Below are 22,580 nucleotides of genomic sequence, written 5' to 3'. Positions count from 1 at the left end.
GAGCTGCAGGCTGACCATATTTCCCAAAGAGAAAACGGGACACCCCAGCCATTCGCCTGAAGTGACCCCCTCTCCCCATGCAAGGCTGTCCCTTGTCACTGGAACCCTGCCAGGGCCCCACTGGCTATCAGCTCCAGAGTCCTGCAGCCCCTCGGGCTGAAGCAGAGAATGTCACAGAGGTCTCTGGAAGTCACGGATTCTGTGACTTCCACGACCTCAGTGACGAACAGCCTTATGCACGAGTCATCAGCATTTTTGGAACCTTTAGATTCACAGCACAAACCTCTATTACTTGAGCAATGGATAGCAGTAGACTGTCATCCTCTGCATGGACCAAGCTCTACAGAGGGATGAGACACAAAGTTTGCCAGAAGTTTCAAAAGATATTTGCGAACAGCAGAAATGAGACACTCCGGAATCCATCTTAGGCTCTGGAATAGCATGCACTCGAGTGGGCACAGACTCTTCTGCCCATCTCTCTCAGCCTCTCCCCTTCTGCCACAGTCCCCTCTAACCCATGCCTGTCTTAGTTTTCCTCTCTTGCTCACCACAGCTCTAGCTCTTCCTCCTACTCTCCCACACACCCCCAATCCACATGTATCCTAGTCCACTCCCTCTCCCTCCAGGTCTGGATCATCCCCTCTGCATTTGAAATCAGGCCGTTTCCTCCTCCACACTGCCTGGGCATTAGGAGGGAGAACACAGGACTTAATACCTTGTGCAGCACTACAGCATCCTGCAGCAGCCAAGAACAGCAATTGCAGTCTTCTGCAGGACATTGCCAGAGCTAAGCTCCCCAAAGAGTCTAAGAACTGGTCGGGAAGTTTGGCCAAGTTACGAGACACCGAAAAAATTGGTTCTCACATGTTCAGTGCCGATTTGGCAGCTAAGTTCTCCAGATATTCCATCTCTACTGAGTATGTTCCATGCTAGCACTGCAGGCATCGAGTAGGAGTTGCCCTACAACTGCTCCTCCCAGCTGCTGCAGGATCCTGTGCCCAGTGCCACAGCAACAGTCTCTCCTGTGTCCTCAGTGATCCCTCTCCTCACACCCAGGCATCATGGATGAGAAGGAGCCATCACTGGAATGCAGAGGAATGAGGAATGGAGGAAGGAGGGGTGGGGAGAGAAGGGGGTTCAGGAGCCCAATGGGTGTGGAGCAGGTAGGAGGATACAAGGAAGTTGGGGGACACAAGGGCAGAAAGATCTATAACCACTCTAGTATACTCCCCTCCAGGACTTGGAAAAGAATCCAGGAGTCCAGAGTTTTACATTCCTCTGTCAGCAAATAGCTGTGAAACCCATTAGTAAAGTGTGCATCTCTCCCGTCTTTAGTGCCTAGTTCACACACCAGGTAACAGCCTACTACTGCTACCAGTCACTGTTAGCTTAAGTGGCAGTGGTCTGTGCTACCGATCTAAAGGTTTGAACCCTGCTAGTGACCCAACTGGGGGGAAGAGGGAAAAGGGTATCAATATGGTTAGATACAGAATATAATTTTGCATTTTCTGTGCGTTTATGAGGAAATTGCACACCAAAGAAAACAAAATACTAAATACCTCCTCTTAAGTGAGCACTGTCCATTTTGTGCATTGAATGAGGCAGGAGTCCTGTGTAAAAACCCCAGTAATTAAAGACTATCGTCCTGCATATACACAAGTATTCAAATTAAGGTTCCACTGGCAACATTAATCCTGGCTTTTAACTCTTGAAGGTTTCACTCTGCACCTTTAGTGTTCGTTTAGCGTGTCTGCATAAAATAGACTACATATCCTGCCCTCCCCCAGAGATAATATACCATATTAAAGAGAGTTTACAGAGGTTCTATTTTAGTGCCACCACTCAGTGAACACACTATAAATACTGGGTATTTGTAGAGTTACTTCTGATGTGTCCTCAAGGAGGCTGTTGTCTCAATCTGTGTTTTGTACTTCATTGTGTTTGTCCCAAGTGAGGTGTTCCAGGAGTTACTCCTGAGCCTCCTTGCGAGCCAGCTTATAAATCTCGGTTGGCCCATCCACATGGGTGATGGTGGTCGTGAGCTGAAGCTCCTCCCCACTACTTACTCCCAGGTCACCTGAAATACAAAGCTATGTTTCAGCTTGATGTACAAAGAAGGACCTGGGAACTAGAGAGTGACTGCCAGGTTAAATTTCCCTAGAGTTTGGGTTTTGGAAAGAATAAGCTTTTCTAAAACTGAGGACTGAGAAGGGTTTCCATGTAGTCAGATTCAATTGAAGAGAAGAATATTCCCTTGCAGTGGTTTCAGTCCAAATAAACAAACACTGTTACATGAGCTAATGCTGAACAGCCACTGTGCTACTGATATTCCAAGGAAACCAACCGTAAACTCAGTAAACAAAACTATTTAGTTCCTTGTCTTTCACTTCCTCCACCACAGCTACACAATGCTGTCCCCAGGCTATTTCAAGTTAGTATTCATATGCAATTAAGAGCCACACCAAAGCCCAGTTTACCATTTGATTGATCTTCACCATAATTCTTGTGTGATGGAGCATATAGGAACATAAGAGCAAAGACGTAAAGGTTCCACATCCCGTAGATGCCAGTGAAGAAGGCACTGTTCACTTGTATTGTGAAGTCCCCCCATTTCCAATGGCCTTCAGTCACCTGTCCACGAGAAAGCAGAGATTCAATAGGGACAGATAGGTAAAGAGAATTCTCCTATAATGAGTAAGCACCTACAAAGCAAATATGTTTCTAAGAGCAGCTACATAGAAATCTGAAATTAAGACAGAATGAAGTACATGGACAATTCATGTCCAGCCAAACACATCAAAGTAAAGCCTATACTAAAAAGTCTCTTCCCCTGCTGCCAGTCTATAAGGAATGGCACATGCAACAAGATTCATATTAGAAACTTTATTCATCTTTGGTTTTTTAAAAACTAACAAAATTTAATCTCAGAACATTCAAGTTAGATCATTCCAGTCATACAAGACTTCAGTGAGAGGATAATCATTCGAGCAGTACCTGGGAGACTAGCTATGTCTGAAAACTTTAGAGGGTCTATAAATAAACCTTTTAAAGAAGAAAACAGCATGAATAATGCAAAGATCTAATGGCATTCAACATGTCTCACTGCTTCTGTCTTACGGCAGAGACCTATGGCTGATAGCACTAGTTCCAGATATAAAGAGAAAGATAGGAGACTCTATGGAGAGTTAAGAAAACAGTCATTTAATATTAATCTTTTGAAAACAATGAAATGCATGAGCTGTGCACCTTAAGACTGACTTCCATTTTAAAAGCCAAATTAACAAGTCATTTGGGGCCATAGCCTACCATCGACTTTAAAGCAGAAAACAAGGTGCTCTGCTTTAAAGAAAGAGAGACAGTGGCAGAACGTAGTCTTTAAACAAACAAAAATACCAAATTTGATGAAAGTAGCCAGACAAAATGATTTGCCAGATTTGAGGTAGACCTTCAAGCCAATTGCTTCAATTGAACAGATTTTTAGATCAGAGTTATCTTCCCATGCCAATCAGACTACAGCATTGTTTTTATATGCAAAGGGAACACAGCGACTAGATTCTCTAACATAGTATATCTGAGGGTACTTCTGTGCACGACTCAATAGTAGTAGTAAAACTGGCAAGAAAATAAAATCCCTTTGTGTGAAAAATTTCACCTTTTTGAAAAAGTTATCACAAGCAGAGATGAAACATCTAAAATATTTTCACCGGAAAGGATTTCAAGAAAAATTCCATTTGCTTCTCCCAAAACCAAATCTTTCAGCTGCCCATCATCAATTTTGCTTTCTGCCTGCAGTGAAGCTGACCCACTCCTCCCAATTCCTGTAGCCAAAGAACTGGGGCTCACAGTCCCCCCCTCCCAGTGCCTAGCTGGGGAGCTGTCTTTTCAGTTTCCCCTACAGAAAAGAAGCCCCCCCCCCCAGCAAAACTGAAATTGTCCTACAACTGACATTTTCCTTGGGAAAAGAGTATTACTCTTTAGAAAATTCAGACCAAAAAGTTTCAGAACAGCTCTACTTTCAAAGTAGAAAGGAGTTTGACTATTTTATAATTTGTAAGGGTGTATCCATTGTATTTCTGCAACTAAAGCCTGCATGTCTATGTACAATTGCAATTGCCGCCTTACACCTGAGGCCAATAAAACATCTTAACAATGGAAAGTCATCTTGGGCGGCTGTAGTCCTGGGAACTGATCAGGAGAGTGAAGGGGTTTATTCTCAGAGGAATATTGTGGGGTAGACCTTCAAGAGGGTGCAAGGTGTTTTACCTGTGCAACTTAAAACATAGCCCAATACCCTATAGTTTATTATACTTGTATATCTAAATCTATAGGCTAAATCCATGTTCAGAGGGAAGAGAGCATGCTCTCGCTTTCTCTCTCCTGTTAGTCTCTAAGGTGCCACAAGTACTCCTTTTCTTTTTGCCCTGACTCAGACACTCAGTATGAAAAATTTCAGCCCAGTTAACTTTTGGCAAACTTAATAAACAACTGACAACTGGGTCTTATAATGGGAAAGATCAGGCAGCCTTAACAATAAGGAGACGCTAACAGCCCAGCCTACAATCTATGCATTCCTGTGTCCTCTGAACTAGGATATAACCAATCTCTTGGCTACTTAGGAATTTGGATACTGCACTCTCTCATACCCAGTTTGGTTTCAGCACACTCACCTGACTGACAATGAAGAAGATAGTCATTGCTGCACAGGCCAGAGTGATGAGCATCAAGAACTTGAATCTAAAAATCAGCCCCTATTTAGAGAGAGGACACTGGTCATCGTAACGGAACAGACAATCCCATTTCAATTTTTGGCTTCTAGAAGATGGAAGTTGGAAAAAAGATTAGTCCAAAACCACAAAACCCACAATCACCCACTCGCTCCTTTGTCCTACACTGATGACAGCCAGTACTCTCTGTTCCCCACACGTCTGCATTCCTGCCAGTTACATTGAGTGGGGTGTAGAGGTCTTGACTGCTTTCCATTACATTTTCTCCTGTGAAATTAAACTGATTTACTTAGAGCTAATGTGAAGGAGGCACTTGAGTTTAAGCAAAAAGGTTTCATTAAATTAACATTACATTTGATAGACTGTGGCTTCCTTGATAAATCAGATATGTTCTAGAAAGAAAGTATGTATCTGTGATGAGGGTTTGTTAGGTTATACCAGGAGTGATCTACTTTATAAATGTTTTCTGTTTCTGTAAGTGTAACGAGTTCATGTGAGGAGAGTGCAAACTTTCCCTGTATAATTTCCTTTGGCCGAGAATTTAAGGTGACTAAATGAATGTTGGATTGTAGATTAAAGACATCAAACAAATTACATAAATTTACATGGTTTGGAGGGACTTATCACAGACTGTTTGCTTTTTAAAATCTGTTTTGAATTTAACAAAGACGTATTTTAGTTATGTTAGTTTTGAATCACACCGACTCGGGCACCTTGGGGGAGTGAGGACATTTTAGAAGTTAGTTTGTGCACAGCTGCCATTGTGCAGCAGATGGGCTCAGGTGGCAAGACTGAAGGCCTCAGGGCAAGGACTGTCTTTTTGTTAAGTGTTTGCACAGTGCCTAGAACAGTAGAGCCCTAAGCTCTATTGCAACACAAATTCATAATACCTGTGCCATGCTTTTAACTCAAGGAAAAAGATGAAAGAAGAGCTAAGACTTCTTTCAGGGAAGACTTCGGGGAAATGTCTGCAAAAATCCAGATTTTCTTATTGGAACAAATAATGTACCTTTTAACGAGTCACAAACGACCTGATTAGACACAGAATTTGACTCATCAGAGCATTTTCTACCAAAGTTTTATGGACACAAATCTTTATCACCAAGAAAACAAAACAGACATTCTTGGCTTGACTGCAACTCTATCTTGGCTCCTCCTTCTGCTCCGCAACAGCAATTAAAGAGGAATGAGTACAGCTCTGACCAGAGGCCAGCGTGGCCTAAGGAGAGGATGGCAAGCCAGGAACTCTGGATTTTTAATCCTGTTCTGATGCAGATTCTCGAGTGGTTTGGGCAAGTCACATGAGCACCCTGCATCATTTTCCTCATCTGTAATAATAGTGCTTTACATCAGTAGATCTCAAAAGGTTTTACCACCTAGCCACACCACTCTGAAGAGAAAAACAGAGTGGATTGGGAGTAAATGCCTACGAGTACACTGGGCAGATTAGTGTTTGTCAAGTACTTTGAAGACTGACAGCTTTAGGTGGGGGATAAACATCAGAACGAAGAAAAGTTGATTGCCTTTTTGTGAACTGACATTAGGATGGTTTTGGCAGCATGAGAAAGCTGGTAAAATACGAAGTTTTCTAAATGATGGAAAAAAGCTAATGAGGGTGGATACAGTTTTTCTGTTACATCAGTAGTCTTTTTGGAATACTAAAGCAACGAGCGCATGGACACCTTTAATCCAACAAGGGTTTTCTAACCTCATAATGAAGCCTGCGAGCCTTGCTCATTGCTGGGAGGCTGGATTGTTTCCCACTAATGTTTCTGAACACTTGAAACACCATGAAACACAAAAACAGGAAGTAGAGGCAAAGGCAGATTCCTGCAACTATAATAAATGCCATCTGAGCAGTAAAGTTAAAGGAAACAGCTACTTGACAAAGCAGGAGATTGAAGAAATTATTATCCAGGTAATTAGAACTTTACAAAAGTAAACTAATTATCGCAATAATCCTAATTCAGGCTTCTAGTGTGTATTAAATAGAAGCTTCTGTCTGAGTGTGGGTGTATGCTTCACGGTCCCTTCCCCAGCTCAGTCCCAGAGCCAACGCTCCGGTTGTTCCCCAAGCACTTAACATGGTGTTAACGAGGGATAAAATATTAAAACTCCTGCAAGCTAAAAAGGCTAAACTGGAATTGTCACTTCTCTCCGTTGGTAAAAAGAGACAGCACAGAAGACGAGAAGTAATAACCAACCAACATGCGATCTAGGTGACTCCTGTAAGAGGACTGGGATGCTGAGGAAGTGAAACTAATCACATTACCTTATCTTAGCCTGGTAATAAAAATTAAAAGCAGCTGGAGGCACTTCCAGCGTGACCAGGCAAATTTAAAAAGCAATTTGTATAAATGCCGTAGGACCATGCTTCCAAGTGTCAGCAATTAAATGAACTGCCCCAGAGAAAAAACGGCTCTAGTTCAGACCAGGAGAAGGAACAGCATAAAGGGTGCAGTTTAGACAGGGTTCAGAGAGAACAGGATTTTTTCTAGAATCACTAACACTTTAACTCAAGATGTGCCATTTCCTAGACTTTCTGCAGCTTGAGGCAGCTGCTAGTTTTTCTAATCATTTCCATTATCTCAATACTAATCTCAGAATTCATTCTTGCAGCAAAACCTACAGGTTGCACTAATATTTTATAGCAGTGTCCCCCCATAGAGCCATAAAGTTGTTCATTATAATGGGACTCTGGATCTTCTACTATATTCGAGTCAGAAACCAATTTCCTAGTCCCATCTTACCAAAGTGAACAGGCTTTTCATCAGGTTCAATAAGTACTTTGAGAAAGTGAAATTTTTAGTTACTAAAATGTATTTCTCACTCCAAAAACTAACACAAAATAAAAGCTACTGCATAAAAAACAGATAGAAGGATACAGCCAGCTCCGTGCCAACATCTGTGGTCCAGATACTGTAGAATGGATTTTTCAGTTGTACCCCTCTAAAAAATAGGAGAGAATTCAGGGCAATCAGAATTCATGTGCAAAGAGTCAAAGATACAGTAAAATACACATTCCTATACAGCTAACTTAACAGTTTGGAAAAATGAGTAATGTTATTTTGCAATTTGGGAGTGTGTTTGAAGGTGGGTGGGGAAACTTCAGTTTACATTCCAGTGGATGTAATATTACAAAAACTGTTCCAACACAACGTCACGGTACTATAAAAGCCAAAAGGAAAAGCCTTTTTGTCTCTTTGAAAGAAAAATGGTGAAGCACATGGTTGGACAGTTGCGGTCAGCAACAGGGGGTCCAAAGTGACTTGTATCAGCTATGCAAGTCATAGCATTTTTAAAATATGCATTGTTTATGGTGTCAAGCACACTGGCTGAGAAGGAATTCTTGGCACTGCACAGTATTAAACCTCCTTTTCAATTATGCAGAATTATAACGATTCCACATTGCTTCAAAAAAGCGTTCATTGGAAGTGGATAGGGTACAGCTAATAATCTTCCCCATGTAAGTGTTAAGACAGGAAAAAGGGATGAAACTTTCTTATACAACAATATAAGAGACTGGGCTAACTTTTATGTCTTGATGACATGTACCAATGAAGCGATACTGTAAGGAATTGTGTTTTAGCCCACAATGGTACAGAGCTGGATAAGATCCTCATTAAAAAAAAAATAAGTAAATAAATAAACAAACAACAGGACTAGGTCTACTGCATTTTCATCCCCAAGCTCACTCACTGTTCCAATGCAGCTTTCTCAGATTACTCAATATACCCTTTGAACTACAAGTCAAAAAAAAATTTTTTTGTCCTGTGACAGTTAATATTTCCATGCTTTGTGAATTTATGTGTAGGCAGGCAAAGAGCTATCTTTTATTCTCTCTCTCTCTCACTCACTCGCTCCCACTTTCAGTCATTTTCCAGTAAGAAGTCTACTTTTAAGTAATGCAATCTGATCTGGAAGGGAAAACTTAAATTGGGGAAATTGCTACTGGGCTGTCTAAGAAATTGACCTCTGGGCCTGGAGGAAATTGAGTTATAAGGGGGCTAATGACTTGAATACCTAGTCTGAGGAAAAGGGACTTGCCATTCCTTTCCCCAAGGAGCCCAGAAAGGTGGCTGGTGAATACCAGTGTTGGTGTGGGGAGACACAAATGGCCTGAAGAGTTCTAAGCCTTTGTACCAACTTTTCAATCCTTGCCTCAATAAAGCTGTTAGAAAAAGGCCAACCAACATGGACCCAGTGTAAAGATCAATTGTATCCAAATAATTCCCCTTGTAAAAAGAGCGCAGCACCTGAGATCAGAGCACAATCGTATTATCACTACAGAGTGTAAGAGGAAAAAAATGTCTCCGTTACCTCTCACACATGTCAAAGATGAAAAGGCAGAAGGCACCAACAGCTATGGGCCCAACCTGTTTCCAGTACCCAGAAAAATGATTTCGTTCATTTTGATCCTAATGAATCAAGCCATGATAAAAGAAAGTTAATTTATGGAAGGGGGGAAAAAAAAGTGACTGAATTATGTACACACAGTGAGGCTGATAGCAAAGGACATTCCTAAGTCAAGAAAGAGGTTACTTACTAGGTGCTGTTTTGTGTCAGCTCTGTGCATATCCATGGTGGGATATGGCATCCCAGATTTCGAGCTGCATAACTTCACGGGGAAGCCATGTTCATTGGGGATATATGAAAGAGCTTGTGAGAGCAAGACATCATTGCCCTATCCCAGAGGTGGGCAAACTATGGACCAGGGGCCAGATCCAGCCCATCAGGGCTTTGGATCCAGCCCGCAAGATTATCACCCCCATGGTGCCGTGGACCCCACGTCACTGCTGGAAGCGGCCAGCACCACGTCCCTGCGGCCCCTGTGGGGGTGGAGTAGAGGGCTCTGTGCACTGCCCTCACCTCCAGGCACCGTCCCCGCAGCTCCCATTGGTTGGGAACAGGAAACTGTAGCCAATGGGAGTTTTGGGGGAGATACCCACAGGGGAGGGCAGTGCGCGGAGCCCTCTGCCCCCATCCCCCCACAGCAGCTGCAGGGAAGTGGTGCCGGCCACTTCCGGGAGTGGCGCGGGGCCAGGGAGCCTGTCTTAGCCCTGCTGAGTGCCACTGCCACCCCAGAACCACTCTAAGTAAGCGGCACCCTGCACCTCAACCCCCTGCCCTGAGCCCCCTTGTACACCCCAACCCCTGCCGAGCCCCCTTGTACATCCTGCACCCCTGCCACACCCCTTCTGCACCCATGCCCTGAGCCCCTTCCTGCATACTGCATCCCAACCCCCTGCCCCAGACCTACAGTCATGGCCCTGCATGCAATTTCCCCACCCCGATGTGGCCCTTGGGCCAAAACGTTTGCTCACCCCTGCCCTGCCCTACCCTAATATGGGAATGCAGTCCCGCCCCATCCCTTCTCCCCCCCCCAACAACTGCCTCTGTTCCTTCTCCCAAACCCAGTCCTGATGTCATACTGACTTCCGAGTAGAGGGGAAGGTGGGCAAGTAGTGGGAATGCACAGAGGTGACTCCCAAAGAAGAATTACTGATAAGTAACCTCTCAGCTTTGAGGGCATCTGTACATTTCTATTTGTGGGAGATTAGCAAGCACGTGTCCATCTGGAGGAAAGCAGGCGAGGAGTTCTGCTTAAACTTGGGACTTGTCTATGCGGTACATTAACAGGCAATAGGGATCTTTAAGTGCCCATTAGTGTCCACATGAGCCAGTTAGTGTGTGACATGCTGGTGTGATTTAGAATTTACACCCCACTGGTGTGGGCTAAAGCACCATGTAGCCAAGCCCATAGACTAACACTGTTCTGCCAGTCTGGGCACTGGAGCACTATGCTATTTCCAAGGAAGAGATCTGATGAAAAATGTGCACAACACTCCAAGTTGTTGCTTTGCAAATATCCAGTTTCCACCAGAGGAACTTGTCTAAGGCAACCACTGATGCTGCATTTGCTCGTAGGGAGAAGGTTTTTAAACCAGGAGATGCTCGTTTCTTAGCTGTGTACACCTAAACCAGTGTGAAAGTCTGGTTGGTAACAGTTTCTCCCTAGCATTTATTCACATATGCTACAAATAACTTATCGGATTTCTAAAGGGAACGAGATACTCTTTACTCTATAGTCACACCCACCATCTCCTCCCACAAAATTATCCAAAATGACAGAAGCATGGCATAGAATTCCTTGTCGAATATCTCCAAAGAGCAACATCCAAGTCCAGTCAAATCCAATGGAAAACCACTCTACTGGGATGTTTATGAACGTCATGGAAATCCCAAGAGCAAAGATTACCCTGGAGAAGCAGACACAGAACAGAATCCCTTTATTTCAAAGAAAGGGCCAAGAGGACTAGGCCAAAGGAGCTCAAACTTCATGAAGAAGTAGTGGTGTCCTCCTTTTTGCCACGATACCTTCCTGTTGGCCCATCCACATAGCAGTACTGTCATCCTGTCTCCACAGAGACACCGTTAACGAAGGGTGACTCAGTAACTGGCAAGAAATGTATCCATTTCAAACAAAGCCCATGCTTAGGAGTTAAAATGGAAAACCAGTTGCTGTTTTCAAAGGACTGGTTGGACAGTCAAATTCTTATGGTGCTAATCCTACACATGCACCCACAGGCAGAGGGAACCCTGATGCAGCAGCCTAGGGCATTTCTGCCACATTAGGAGATCAGAATTTGGGGAGTTGATGCAGAGGATACAGGCGTTGTCTGCTACCCAGCCCTTCAAGGGCTTCCCATGCACCTCCAAAAAGTTTTGGGAGGCAAATTCTGTGGCTCCATGATTGCTGTGAGAGAATGGCAGAAGGGTCTAGTCACGCACACACAGGAGGAATGTATCAGCTGTACAGACTATTGCAGAACAAAGACTGCAACAGAGGTTGAAGAGGAGCTCTGCTGCCACATTGGCTTGGCAAAGGGTGAGGAAGGAAGGAAATTGGATCCAGAGGGATGGCAATCTAGCACATGACCAGTTTACCCAGGCTTTGCACGAGGCATACATTGTGGCCTAAATCTTATGCGTTGTCTGGATCACAGTGAGTTACTTGTCTACTCACTTTTCCAGCAGGACAGGACGCGTGTCATCATTGTGATCCGTCTCCAATACCAAACCATGATGATGAAGATGCTGGGTGTGAGAAAGGTTTTCATTGCAAACCACACCTTTGTAAAACCTCCATTTTGATGGATACCCTGAGGATACAAGTTTAAACGTGGGAGCTGTACAATATTTCACTTTCCTTATTTACAGACAAGATCAGATTTGCATTATCCTGTTATAGTCACAGGGCCTGACAGAAATTCCAATAGTCTGAACTACAGCCACTTAACATTAAAGAGTATTGCTTGTGAAATGCACAGCTGAAGTCTTTGACAAAATGGAAAGAGCTGTACACCGCTGTTTAATATGTCCTGACCATTCAATCCAAGTAGAATTTTTAGGACTCCTGATAACTAATGCAAATATTGCACCACTTTTTTTTTATCAATTTCTGGTTATTTGGAAATCTACTATTTTAGTACCAAAGAGAAAAGGAGTACTTGTGGTACCTTGGAGATTAACAAATTTATTTGAGCATAAGCTTTCGTGAGCTACAGCTCACTTCATCAAATGCATTCAGTGGAAAATACAGTGGGGAGATTTATATAAATTTGTTAGTTTCTAAGGTGCCACAAGTACTCCTTTTCTTTTTGCGAATACAGACTAACATGGCTGCTACTCTGAAACCTATCATTTTAGTACTGGTTTAATAGGTATATTTTTTCATACAATTTAATCGATAAAAGTTGCCACGCATTTAAACAAAATTAATTTATTCAAACATGAAAATTAGTAAACTTAATATTAAATGAGGAATGGGGAGGGATGAGGACATACATGATGGTAACCCCAATAAATACTGAGAGCTAATCGGCAAATTGATCATTGCTCCAGAAATAGCTCCGATCAAAAGCCAAAACTGAGAGCAGAGACCAGTTCTACTGCATTAAATGGTGGTAAACAGGAAAACCATTTTTAGGCTTTCGGCACCTTGATGGACAAAATTATCCAAGACTGAAATGAGGCAGAGACAAGGACACTTAACACATTTGTTGAAATCAAAGGTGACAGGATTAAAAGAGTTTCCTTTTCAAGTGCTATTATTCCAGGTCTCCTATTTTCTCTCATCCCTTATTTCAAGTTCTATGCCTAGAGTGGCCATGTAATAGGAGGCATATTTTGCCAGTTTAATTAAACTCTGATCCAAAGCCAGACTTTATGCAATAGAAAAATGTTAGTCAGGCACAGTAAAATTGACTGCTTCTGGAGTCAATCAAGGAAGCAATTACCAGCAACCAGAATAGCAGTGAATTATCCTACAAGCGAAGTCAGCATGATGGGAAAGGGGATAATAGCTAGAAGAGAATAGTCAAAGAAGAGATCCAGTGGGAAAAGGGGTTGCAATGACAGTGGGAGTTATACAAGTTGACTGACCTTAGAAAATACGTCGCTATACTCTTACTAGGGAATAGAGCAATTGTGGTTTTGTACAGAACAGAGAAATGGGAAGGAGTTTTGCCATCAGTCATGGGTTACTTTACCACAGTAAAATCATAAGCCCAATAAAGGTTGGATTCTACAGGTATCTTCCCACCTTTGACACAGTGAGTCTACATTAAACACCTGCTCTAGAGGAGACGAGAGCCCAGAACAAAGATAGAAATGAAATATGCACACTTACCACCAGGCGAACATCCTTTATTTCCCCAATTCCCACATTAATTAGTTTCCTTTCATTCACAGGGAGTCGAATGTTGAGGAGGTAGAATTTGTGAGCCACAGTTCCAATTTCCATGAAAGGGAGCACATCACAGTCATAGTATCGGCCTTCATGCTCTATGGTCTAGTGGAATAGCAGAGAGAGGGAAAATGCAAAGGGGTCAGCTTTGTTCACTTTTATTTGGACTTCTAAGATGATAAATCAATAGTTGTATAGCAATAACTAGTCCTTCCAGGGACTCTAATTTGGAGATGTACAGACTTCTTGTTTCATCATATCCCAACCTTTCCCCTTTTAGGGAACCAGGAAGTAAATACTAATAAATATAAAAAGAAAGCAAATCCACATGGAGAACCAGTTCATTATGTATCAACCAATTTTCTCTGAAAATATAAATTGATGAACATATTTTAGCCCTTTTCTTCCTGAACAGTAACAATTTGCTTCAATACTATAACTATTACCGGTTTTAATCTGTGGCCAAAAAGAAGTTCATAGGTGTCACTATGCTATATGCTATGGCTACTCAGAATTTCCTGTGGTAGCAAGGGTAGGTTACAAATCGTCTTGGTCTGGCTTTTCTTAACAAATTTAAAGGAGACTCTCTGTTAGCAGAACAGGGCCTGATACATGGTTGAACATTTCCAATTCCATCTAGTAGAGTTTATAGGTGCATATTAAACTAGCCAGTTAATTGCAGCATTAGTCAGTAATATCGGTACTGTTAAATTATTCCGATTGTTTCATAGCGCAGATCACTACAATCCAATCAAGTGTACTTAGGTATGTTCATTTTAAAAGTTATTTTATTGTGTAGAAGTTTTAGAATGTAAGTCATGCATTTTTAATGTTCAATTTTCATATAGAAAGACTTACAAATAAATACAGGTAGTGAATATAATGAGTAATAGAAATTGTATTTAGACCCCTAGACCTAAAGTCTGTAATTGATATTGATTGCATTAAGCATTTAGACAATAAAATGTAAGCAGGAAGTAGTTATGCAGCATCTAATATTCAAATATCAGATGCTAAGCAGGGATAATAGGTCTGTAATCAATTAACCAGCATGGTTTGTCAAACTGCCAGCAAAACCCTATTAATAGATCAATTGTTGCTTAATATTTATCAGGGTAAATTGATTTAAAAAAACAAAACCAAAAATACTATGCTTTTCACTTTGTCACTTAAATTATGCTTAAAATAATTGATTTTAATTAATCTTTCCATTTGTACTTCAGTTAATTTTCTAAAGAAAGGTACATTTTCATTGGTTGATAACCATTAAAATGTATTTATTTACAATTAGATAGAGCCTTTACATTAGACTGGTACTTTTTGCTAGCGAGAAGGGTACACTATAACTATATACATTTGTTTAAGCAATTATATCGGTTGATATTTTCAGATTTTTAGTATGTTAGAAAATGGTGAATGATATATTCCTTATTTACTGGACAATTAAAGTTTTACTCAATGTGCTTTTATTAAACAAAACAACCTTAAATGTTTCGGATACATAATCTCTTATCATAAGATGTTTCACATTTACAACGAAATGATTTATTAAAGGAACAGAGGGATTAACTGCAATACATTAATTAAAACTTTCAGGTGAGCCCGAAAAATTTCAAATATGCTTAAGTAAAAGTGACTTGAGCTTAATTTCCTACTCACCTGAGGGCTGCTCTATACTAGAAAGTTAGGCCAACCAAGATACATTGTTTATGGGTGTGTAAAAGTCACACCTGAGAGAGACATAGTTAAGATGACCTAAGCCACACAGTGTAGACAGCACTAGATGGAAGAATTCTTCAGATGACCTAGCTGCTACCTCTCAGAGAGGTGGATTTACTTCAGCAACAGAACCCTCCCTTCTGTCACTGTAGTGTCTCCACTGCCATGGTACAGTGTTTCTAGTGTAGACATACCTACCCTTGGTCTCATTTTCAAGAGAGTTTTTTCAACTTAAACTAGGAGATCTGATCCCCTTCCTTCTTATTCACAGCCTGGAAGAAAGAGACAAGTTTTCCTATTTAACTCCCACTTGATTTTTCAACCTCACATGAATTAGTTCAAATGAAGAAAATACTCCGTGCCTGCAGAAGAGGCTATTGCTGTCAAAAGCTGGTTTAGAACTTCAACAAACTATGGTTCCAAGTGCTTGGCTACTGATTTAAAATCAGTTAAGTGGTGTGACTTTCCTTTTAAAAAAGATCAGCTGCAAATATTCACTGCTTGAATGGTTCGTCTCCAACCCTTCAATTTGTTATGGTTGGCATGATTGATGGGTGAATATTTAGATATCCATGTCATAGTAATATGATCTTCAGCAGTTAGGCATCTACCCTGGTTGAGAATATTGGCAGGAAAATTAGGTGGAGTAAGTGCTTGATCCATCTGCTTCTTTACTGCCTGCAATCTTTTTTTTCAATGTCTCTAAGTACTTTCCAAATTTCAACAGCATCAGCAATACAGCAGCACTCTTTCTTCAGTTTGCCCAAGGATATGGAAATAAATGGAATATACGGAATTCTACCACTTACATTTTCCCTTAAGTTCGATGTTGCCTACTTTGGCTGTGATAGTTCCATCTATTTTGTCATGCTTTTCTTCACAAATTGTCATCAGAATGGGCCAGTTCTTAAACAGCTTCAGACAGTCAACCAAGGAATTCCATCATGCATGTTGGGGGAGAACTAGTTTGGATCCTCCTGCTCTCATCAGTGAAGCTGAGGCAAAGTGGTTGTTATGGAAGTATCTTGTAATTTCAACATGATTTTCCTTTATTCCTAGATTTGTACTTGACTAAAAGATGCCTTAAATGAGCATTGCACCCATACGTCAAGTTTCAGGTTCCCTTCATTATCTTCTAGAATTCTTATCTTTCTATGTTTGCAGCATTGACAGTGACAAAGCTACACGCTTGAATTTTCTTCAGTTTGTTACAGCTTAATGAGAAACTAGATGGGCTCATTGAATGATCCTGATGAAATGATATATGGTGTCTCCTGGAATCAGAGGCCAGGTCCCAATGCCCTTGATGACTTTGCCTTGCACCCAGTAATGCAGCCCGAGTCCACCACAGGATCATGTCCTTATTACAGTACATGACCTATTTGTGCCACATTTATGAAAAACTACCTCAAAAGTTAGAATTGGAGAAAAGATCCTTTTTCATATAGAAAAGCAGACTTTAACTCAGAGTTTTAGATAGAAGCTCCATCAGGGATTCAGCATATTTATTATTTAAATGTTTTAAGAGCTTATTAGTTTAGCCTTAAAACTATTTTGTATTAAATTCAGATTTCATTTTAAAACAGATTTAAAATATATTTTTTAACAAAACAAGATGTTTGATTTTTAAATGCATAAATAAATAAAATGACCCTGATATTTAATCACTTTACTTAAATACAGTTATTTTATGCATTATTCCAGCTTGTATATGCAAGATGGCCATTAAATATAAAACTCAATACAATCTCTCAACCATCTCATAATCTCTGCCCCGCAGTCATTCTTTACCCTTCTCCTTAACTTCTCGCTCTCCTCTGGCTCTTTCCTCTCAAAAAAAGCATACTTTAGGCTCTCCCATCCTCAAAAGATATCCTTGACCCCACTTGCCTCTCCAACTACTGCTGCTCATCCCCCTTCATCCTCAAGCTCATCGATCAGATATCCTGTCTACAAGCCCTGCAGGGAGTCTCTTCCAATTCCATTCTAAACCCTCTCCAATACAGCTTCCACCACTTGCACTCCACTGAAATAGCTCTCAATTCTCTAATGACCTCTTCCTACCCGAATTAGGACAGATTCTCCATTCTCAGTCTCCTTGACCCGTTGGCCACCTTCAAGAGGAGGAGCATGGTTGACAATGCTGAAGTTCTTGTCCTGGCTTTTGTGACTCTCTCCCTTCAAGGTTCTCCCTCCCTCTGATCAGCCTTCTGCATGTCATTTGAAAGATCCTTTTCCAACTTCAGGAGGAGGGAGGGCAGGTCCCACAGGGTTTTGCTCAGGTCTTCTCCCTCTACATCTTGCCTCTTGACAATCTCACTCATTCACAAATAGAAGTTCCACCATCATTTCTCTGCTGATGATCTCTCTATTTTAGAGAGTAAAATCTTAGCCGGTCTTTCAAACATTTCCTCATGGACTTCCAGCTGGCAGCTTAAGCTCAACATGACCAACACAGAGGTAAGCACTCTAGACAGACACAGATCCTCACATCCAAGCTAAGCTTGATCAGTTCTTCCTGCATAATATCTTGAAGATACAGCCTCTCCATCTGCATATCTAAGATTCTTGTCCAGATCTTCAACACCCTCTCCCCTGCATTTGTCAAGGCTAATCTTGCCCCACTTATATCCATTCAAAACATTGCTGCAAAGGTCATTTTCCTGACTCTTTATTTTGTCCAAATCACCCAGTATTTGTATCCCTCGCTGGCTCCTCCTCTTCCATGCATCAAATGTAAGAGTACTTGTCTTCACTTTCAAGACCTACCCCCACATTCACTTCGTGCTGAGATATTGACTTCCCTAGTCAATTCTGCCAATGGCCAGCTTTTGATGCCCATGTGTTCAGTTTTCAAATGAGCACCTTCATGATTTCTCCCCACACTGCTTCTTATTCCCGAAATAGTTCCCTGCAAACACCTACAAAGTTACCTCATTGATCTCTTTCAAATACTTATTTCAAATACGCTCTCCTTTGCCATCAAACCTACTCATACCCATAACCCCAAAACCACCACCCAACTTGACAATGGACAGTCAGCTGGTACACTGACACCACTGCCCATTATGCTAATACTATCATTATTTCCTGGAGCTCCTCCATCCATCTGTTATATCTACCAATTGTTTCTTGTCTTATATGGCTGTGAACTCTGAGGCAGGGATTATCATTTTGTTCTGTGTCTGTACAACACCCAGCACAGCGGGCCCCTGGTCCCTAACAGGACTCGTGCACGAATATAACCACCACCACGGATGTGATTTGCTGCTGGAAATACCATTTCCAACTCCTCACCAGGAGCACAAAAGAACTGGAATCACAGTTATCTTCCCCCAATACTAGAATTACAAAATGGAGAGTTACCTTTCCTTCTCCTTCCCACTTCCCCCATTTATTACTCACCTCAGGTACCCACTCAAGCAACCCATCAAGTCACAATTGTTAGCCCAGTGTTCACAACTCTTTAACACCTTATTGCAGTAGGGATTCCCCCCCCCCCCCAAAATTTTGTTCATGACACTTTTTCCTTCCAGAACATGCAGTGATTTAAAAATATATATACTTCTTAAAGTAGACCTGTAATGCTTTAAAAAAAACAAAAAAAAACCAAACAACCCAATTTAGACTCCAGGATTAATGACTACTTGGGATCTCAGTTTCATTCCTCAGAGAGAACACACATAGTGTCACTCTTGCCTTGGAGTCTTTGAAGTCTGTTTTATTGGCAGCATTTCCCTCTGCACCTCACATCCACTTACTGTACATGCTACAGAAACCTGGTAATGCTGAAAGCTGCAACTGAACATAATTCTAACAAAGAGCTCATAGAATCCAGCAACACCTACTTTTGGAGAGGCAAAAGAACATTTTAGCTTTCGGGTCTCGATCGCATGTGCCATTTCTTTCCATTCACTGAACATGTCATCACGATAGGCCAAGGACACATCAAGTGTAACTTCTGCATTGTCTTCTGCAAGAGTAACAACCAAGCTTATTATGAAAGGAACAGTATGTAACAAAAAAAGGTGTGAGAATAAATATTTCAGAACATATAAGGATAAACTGATTTACATATGGGGATGGAAATCCCTCCATTCAACTCATATGGATATTTACCCTCTACAGCAGGGGTCTCAAACACGCATGCGGCCCGCCGAGTTATTTCCTGCGGCCCATCATAGGTGCAGACTCCACCGGGCAGCCAAGCTCCCCTCACCCCCTGCCCCCCTGAGCGTGCTGCATCCCCGCTTCTCCGCCTACCTCTCCGCACTTCCTGCTGCCAAATAACTGTTTGGTAGCGCTTAGGACTTTCCAGGAGTGGGGGGTGGGGGGAAAGGAGCGGGAATGTGGCATGCTCGGGGGGAGAAAGCGGAGAAGAGGCAGGGCCAGGGTGGGGATTTGGGGGAGGGGTGAAGTGGGGGTGGGGCGGCTTTAACCAAAGTAATTCTAAAAGTAAAGGCGTGTTTTGTCATTTGAGTGAGGTGCATTACTGAGTGTTTATATTTTATTAAAACCCCCTCTTTGCATAACAGTTTTAAAAAAAGTTAATACATTGACTTTTAATAGCATACTATATTACTCTTCATTTTTGACCATACTTTCGTATCGTTGTATGAAAAGGTTTCAGTGATGACCCTCGGACTAACGTACTAGACCTCATATGGCCCTCGTGGTGATTTGAGTTGGAGATCCCTGCTCTATAGCATGTTTATCTATTCTCCAGTAGGAATCCTAGAAGTCCAAGGTGACCAATCTTTATTGGTCATGAGTGTTGGGTATTCTTTTCTATGCTTGCTAACTTGTAGTCTTATGTAACACGGCTCCTAGGGCACACGCACATGATCTGGCACCCTATGTCAAGGCTCTGCTGCCTCATGACTCACTTCACCATGGCTACAATTGAATTTGTATTATAGCTACCAATGAAATCAGAACTCTCACTCAGTAATGGGCCCTACCCCACCTCATGTACTTTTATTAAGTATAGTAAGATAGAACATGTTAAAAAACCTTAATGGACATTCTCTTCTGCTTTTCTCCCACTCATTCTTTTCCTGTCCATTTTCACCATTTCTAATGTCTTTCTCAGAAGAGAGTCTTTCTTCACTGCACAGTTTGAAGCAGATGCAGAAAATGGTGGACAGGCCTGGAGCAGTAGTAGTTCAAAGTACAGGTTGCCACAAACAGCATCTGCTTTGAAATTCCCTAGAAGTGGAAGGTGGCATGGTTGCGAACAGACCAGAATCTCACCATGTGATAAGTTGCCACATGCATTCCATCTAGTCTACTCAACTGAAAATGTTTAGAAAGGCCATTTACATACAAACTATGAACAGATATATGTTTTACAAAAGGGATCTCGAAACAAAATCCACCTAATCCCACCGCACTTATACAGTTCACATGGGTGCAGATTGACAAGTAACTCTGTACCCAACTTATTCTTTTGAATCTCTGCCCAAACCATGGATGCTGTACTCTTTTGAGCAACTGGCCTTTACAGTTTACAAGGGATGATATTTCAAATCTACAATAGAATAAGAACAGATTCTTGAAGCTCTGCTTGGCCTACGCATGTGTCATCGTTTTCAGAGTTATGTTTTTGTTGGGATTATGTAATGGTATACTCATACAGAAAGCTGGGAAGGGGTGTGGATGGGTTTGTGGTTTAGACTTGATATTTATAGTGTGTTTGGAGGTGGCTCTCTCAAAACTTTAATGTGGACACCAACACGGTTTTTCTGAGCTGTTTTTGTCACATGTGTGATCTGTGTCTTCCAGATCGATCATGAATTCTGATACCCCAGAACCATCTTTGCAATAGTTAGGCTTCCTTGAAATATGAATACATGAGCTCAGGTCCACTGTTTTAGCATTTCAGCAAATAATGGCTAAATAGTCCAGTCAAACTTGGCCCCAAAAGTCCACCCACACACCCCATTTTACAAACCATAAAATGGGAATATTCAGGATTTCAATTCCAGTGGGAACAGTTTTTAAAAACCACTTCATTTTTGCAAACTAAAACACTGCTGCACTATCACCGGTCACGAAAACCAGAAAGCAAAAATTAAACTAGTATATTTTTGTCCAAGCCAAGAGAAATGCAAAGAAGAAAGTAAAATCTAGAATATATTTGATTTTTCAAATGTTCAGAGTTTTATTAAGCAGTAGTATGGGATTACTCCACCCATTAGAGATGCAACCTGACTGAAGTGTCCCTTCAAATTGACAAAAACAGAAAGGTTCTTACGTACCAATACAGCATAAAGAGATTTGGATTCCCCACCTGGGTGCATTTGGGCGGGGGGGGGAGGGTTAAAAATTATTTGATATACACACACACACACAATTCTGCTAAATACTTTAAACCATGAAAGGTTTGTAACTCCTACTTGTATTGGCTATACTAACCCTCTTAGACAGTTAACTGTTTTCATACTTTTTGTTCAGCTGGGTAACATTGCTGATGTTGCAGATTTAAAAAAACAAAAAACCAAAAACCAACAAGGACCACGTATATAGTTAACGTACTGTAGTAAGGTGTGGAAATTGGAGCAAAAAGCAGACACCCCACTATGTTTGGCCGCAAGACAAGGGAGTGGTTTTAAAACTGGATGTCAGATACAGATCATCGGAGGAACGAACAAAGACTCCCCATCAACATATTACTCGCTTCTTGTAGCGCCCATACACAGTATGTGCTCTCTTTACAGAAGTAAGGCACAACATTTATCCTGAGGAGCTTATACTTTAAGTTAAGTTAGAGAGGTGAAATGAGAATGGTGCATGGGAAAAGGGTGCAACATACAAATAAAGTAGTCAAAATTGTGCTTCTTGAGTTAGTTGGTATAAATTGGCTGCCTATGAGGAATTTAGCATGGCAAAAAATTGGGTCTTCAAGGATGGATTTAAATATGAGGGTAGGGACCTTGCAGATGGAAGTCACAAGAAATATTAAGACCTCTAAACGAAAGTCTCACCCAAATGGCCCCCTCATATTCCATTAAGGGCTCATCTTCCAGCGGTCTTTTATCTTCTCTACTCCTGGCTTTTGGGTGCCTCCACTCCAGATCACATGGAGTGCTCTTTGAGCTCAGACAGCTGCAGGATGGGAACAGAGCCCATTCAAGATAGCACAAGGTACTTTTGGGGATGAGAGTAAGGATTCCATCCCCCAAAACATAAATCAGAACCAGGATAATAGGCAACACCTTCAAGGCTTTGGAGAGGCAGCCACACATCCTTCCTATAAAGGGAATTAAAGAGTCATGTACGGGCAGGGAAAGGTAGAGAGGAGTGTGAAGAGAGGGTAGTATCTTCTCCATACTTAAGGTATAGAAAAAGCAGGAGAGATTTCGGATTCAGGGGGGAGGGAGAGAGAG

The 22,580-nt window shown here is 41.6% G+C and overlaps 1 protein-coding gene across 1 annotated transcript in view; it reads right to left on the bottom strand.

Moving 5' to 3' along the window:
• Nucleotides 1–571: 571 nt before the first annotated feature.
• Nucleotides 572–22,580, bottom strand: part of WLS (Wnt ligand secretion mediator) — a 65,582-nt gene continuing 43,573 nt past the window's right edge. The window contains 13 exon segments of the mRNA XM_038414322.2: nucleotides 572–2,077; nucleotides 2,478–2,631; nucleotides 4,668–4,748; nucleotides 6,433–6,576; nucleotides 7,610–7,673; nucleotides 9,045–9,142; nucleotides 9,271–9,342; nucleotides 10,824–10,872; nucleotides 10,874–10,984; nucleotides 11,752–11,770; nucleotides 11,773–11,887; nucleotides 13,417–13,578; nucleotides 19,041–19,165. Coding sequence (XP_038270250.1) covers nucleotides 1,968–2,077; nucleotides 2,478–2,631; nucleotides 4,668–4,748; nucleotides 6,433–6,576; nucleotides 7,610–7,673; nucleotides 9,045–9,142; nucleotides 9,271–9,342; nucleotides 10,824–10,872; nucleotides 10,874–10,984; nucleotides 11,752–11,770; nucleotides 11,773–11,887; nucleotides 13,417–13,578; nucleotides 19,041–19,165 — 1,304 coding nt within the window. The 3' untranslated portion in view covers nucleotides 572–1,967.

This window comes from Dermochelys coriacea, chromosome 8, assembly GCF_009764565.3.
Source record: "Dermochelys coriacea isolate rDerCor1 chromosome 8, rDerCor1.pri.v4, whole genome shotgun sequence".
NCBI classification, from domain to species: domain Eukaryota; kingdom Metazoa; phylum Chordata; order Testudines; family Dermochelyidae; genus Dermochelys; species Dermochelys coriacea.
The sequence above is the reverse complement of the archived record's forward strand: the minus strand, read 5'-3'. Positions and strand labels throughout refer to the sequence as shown.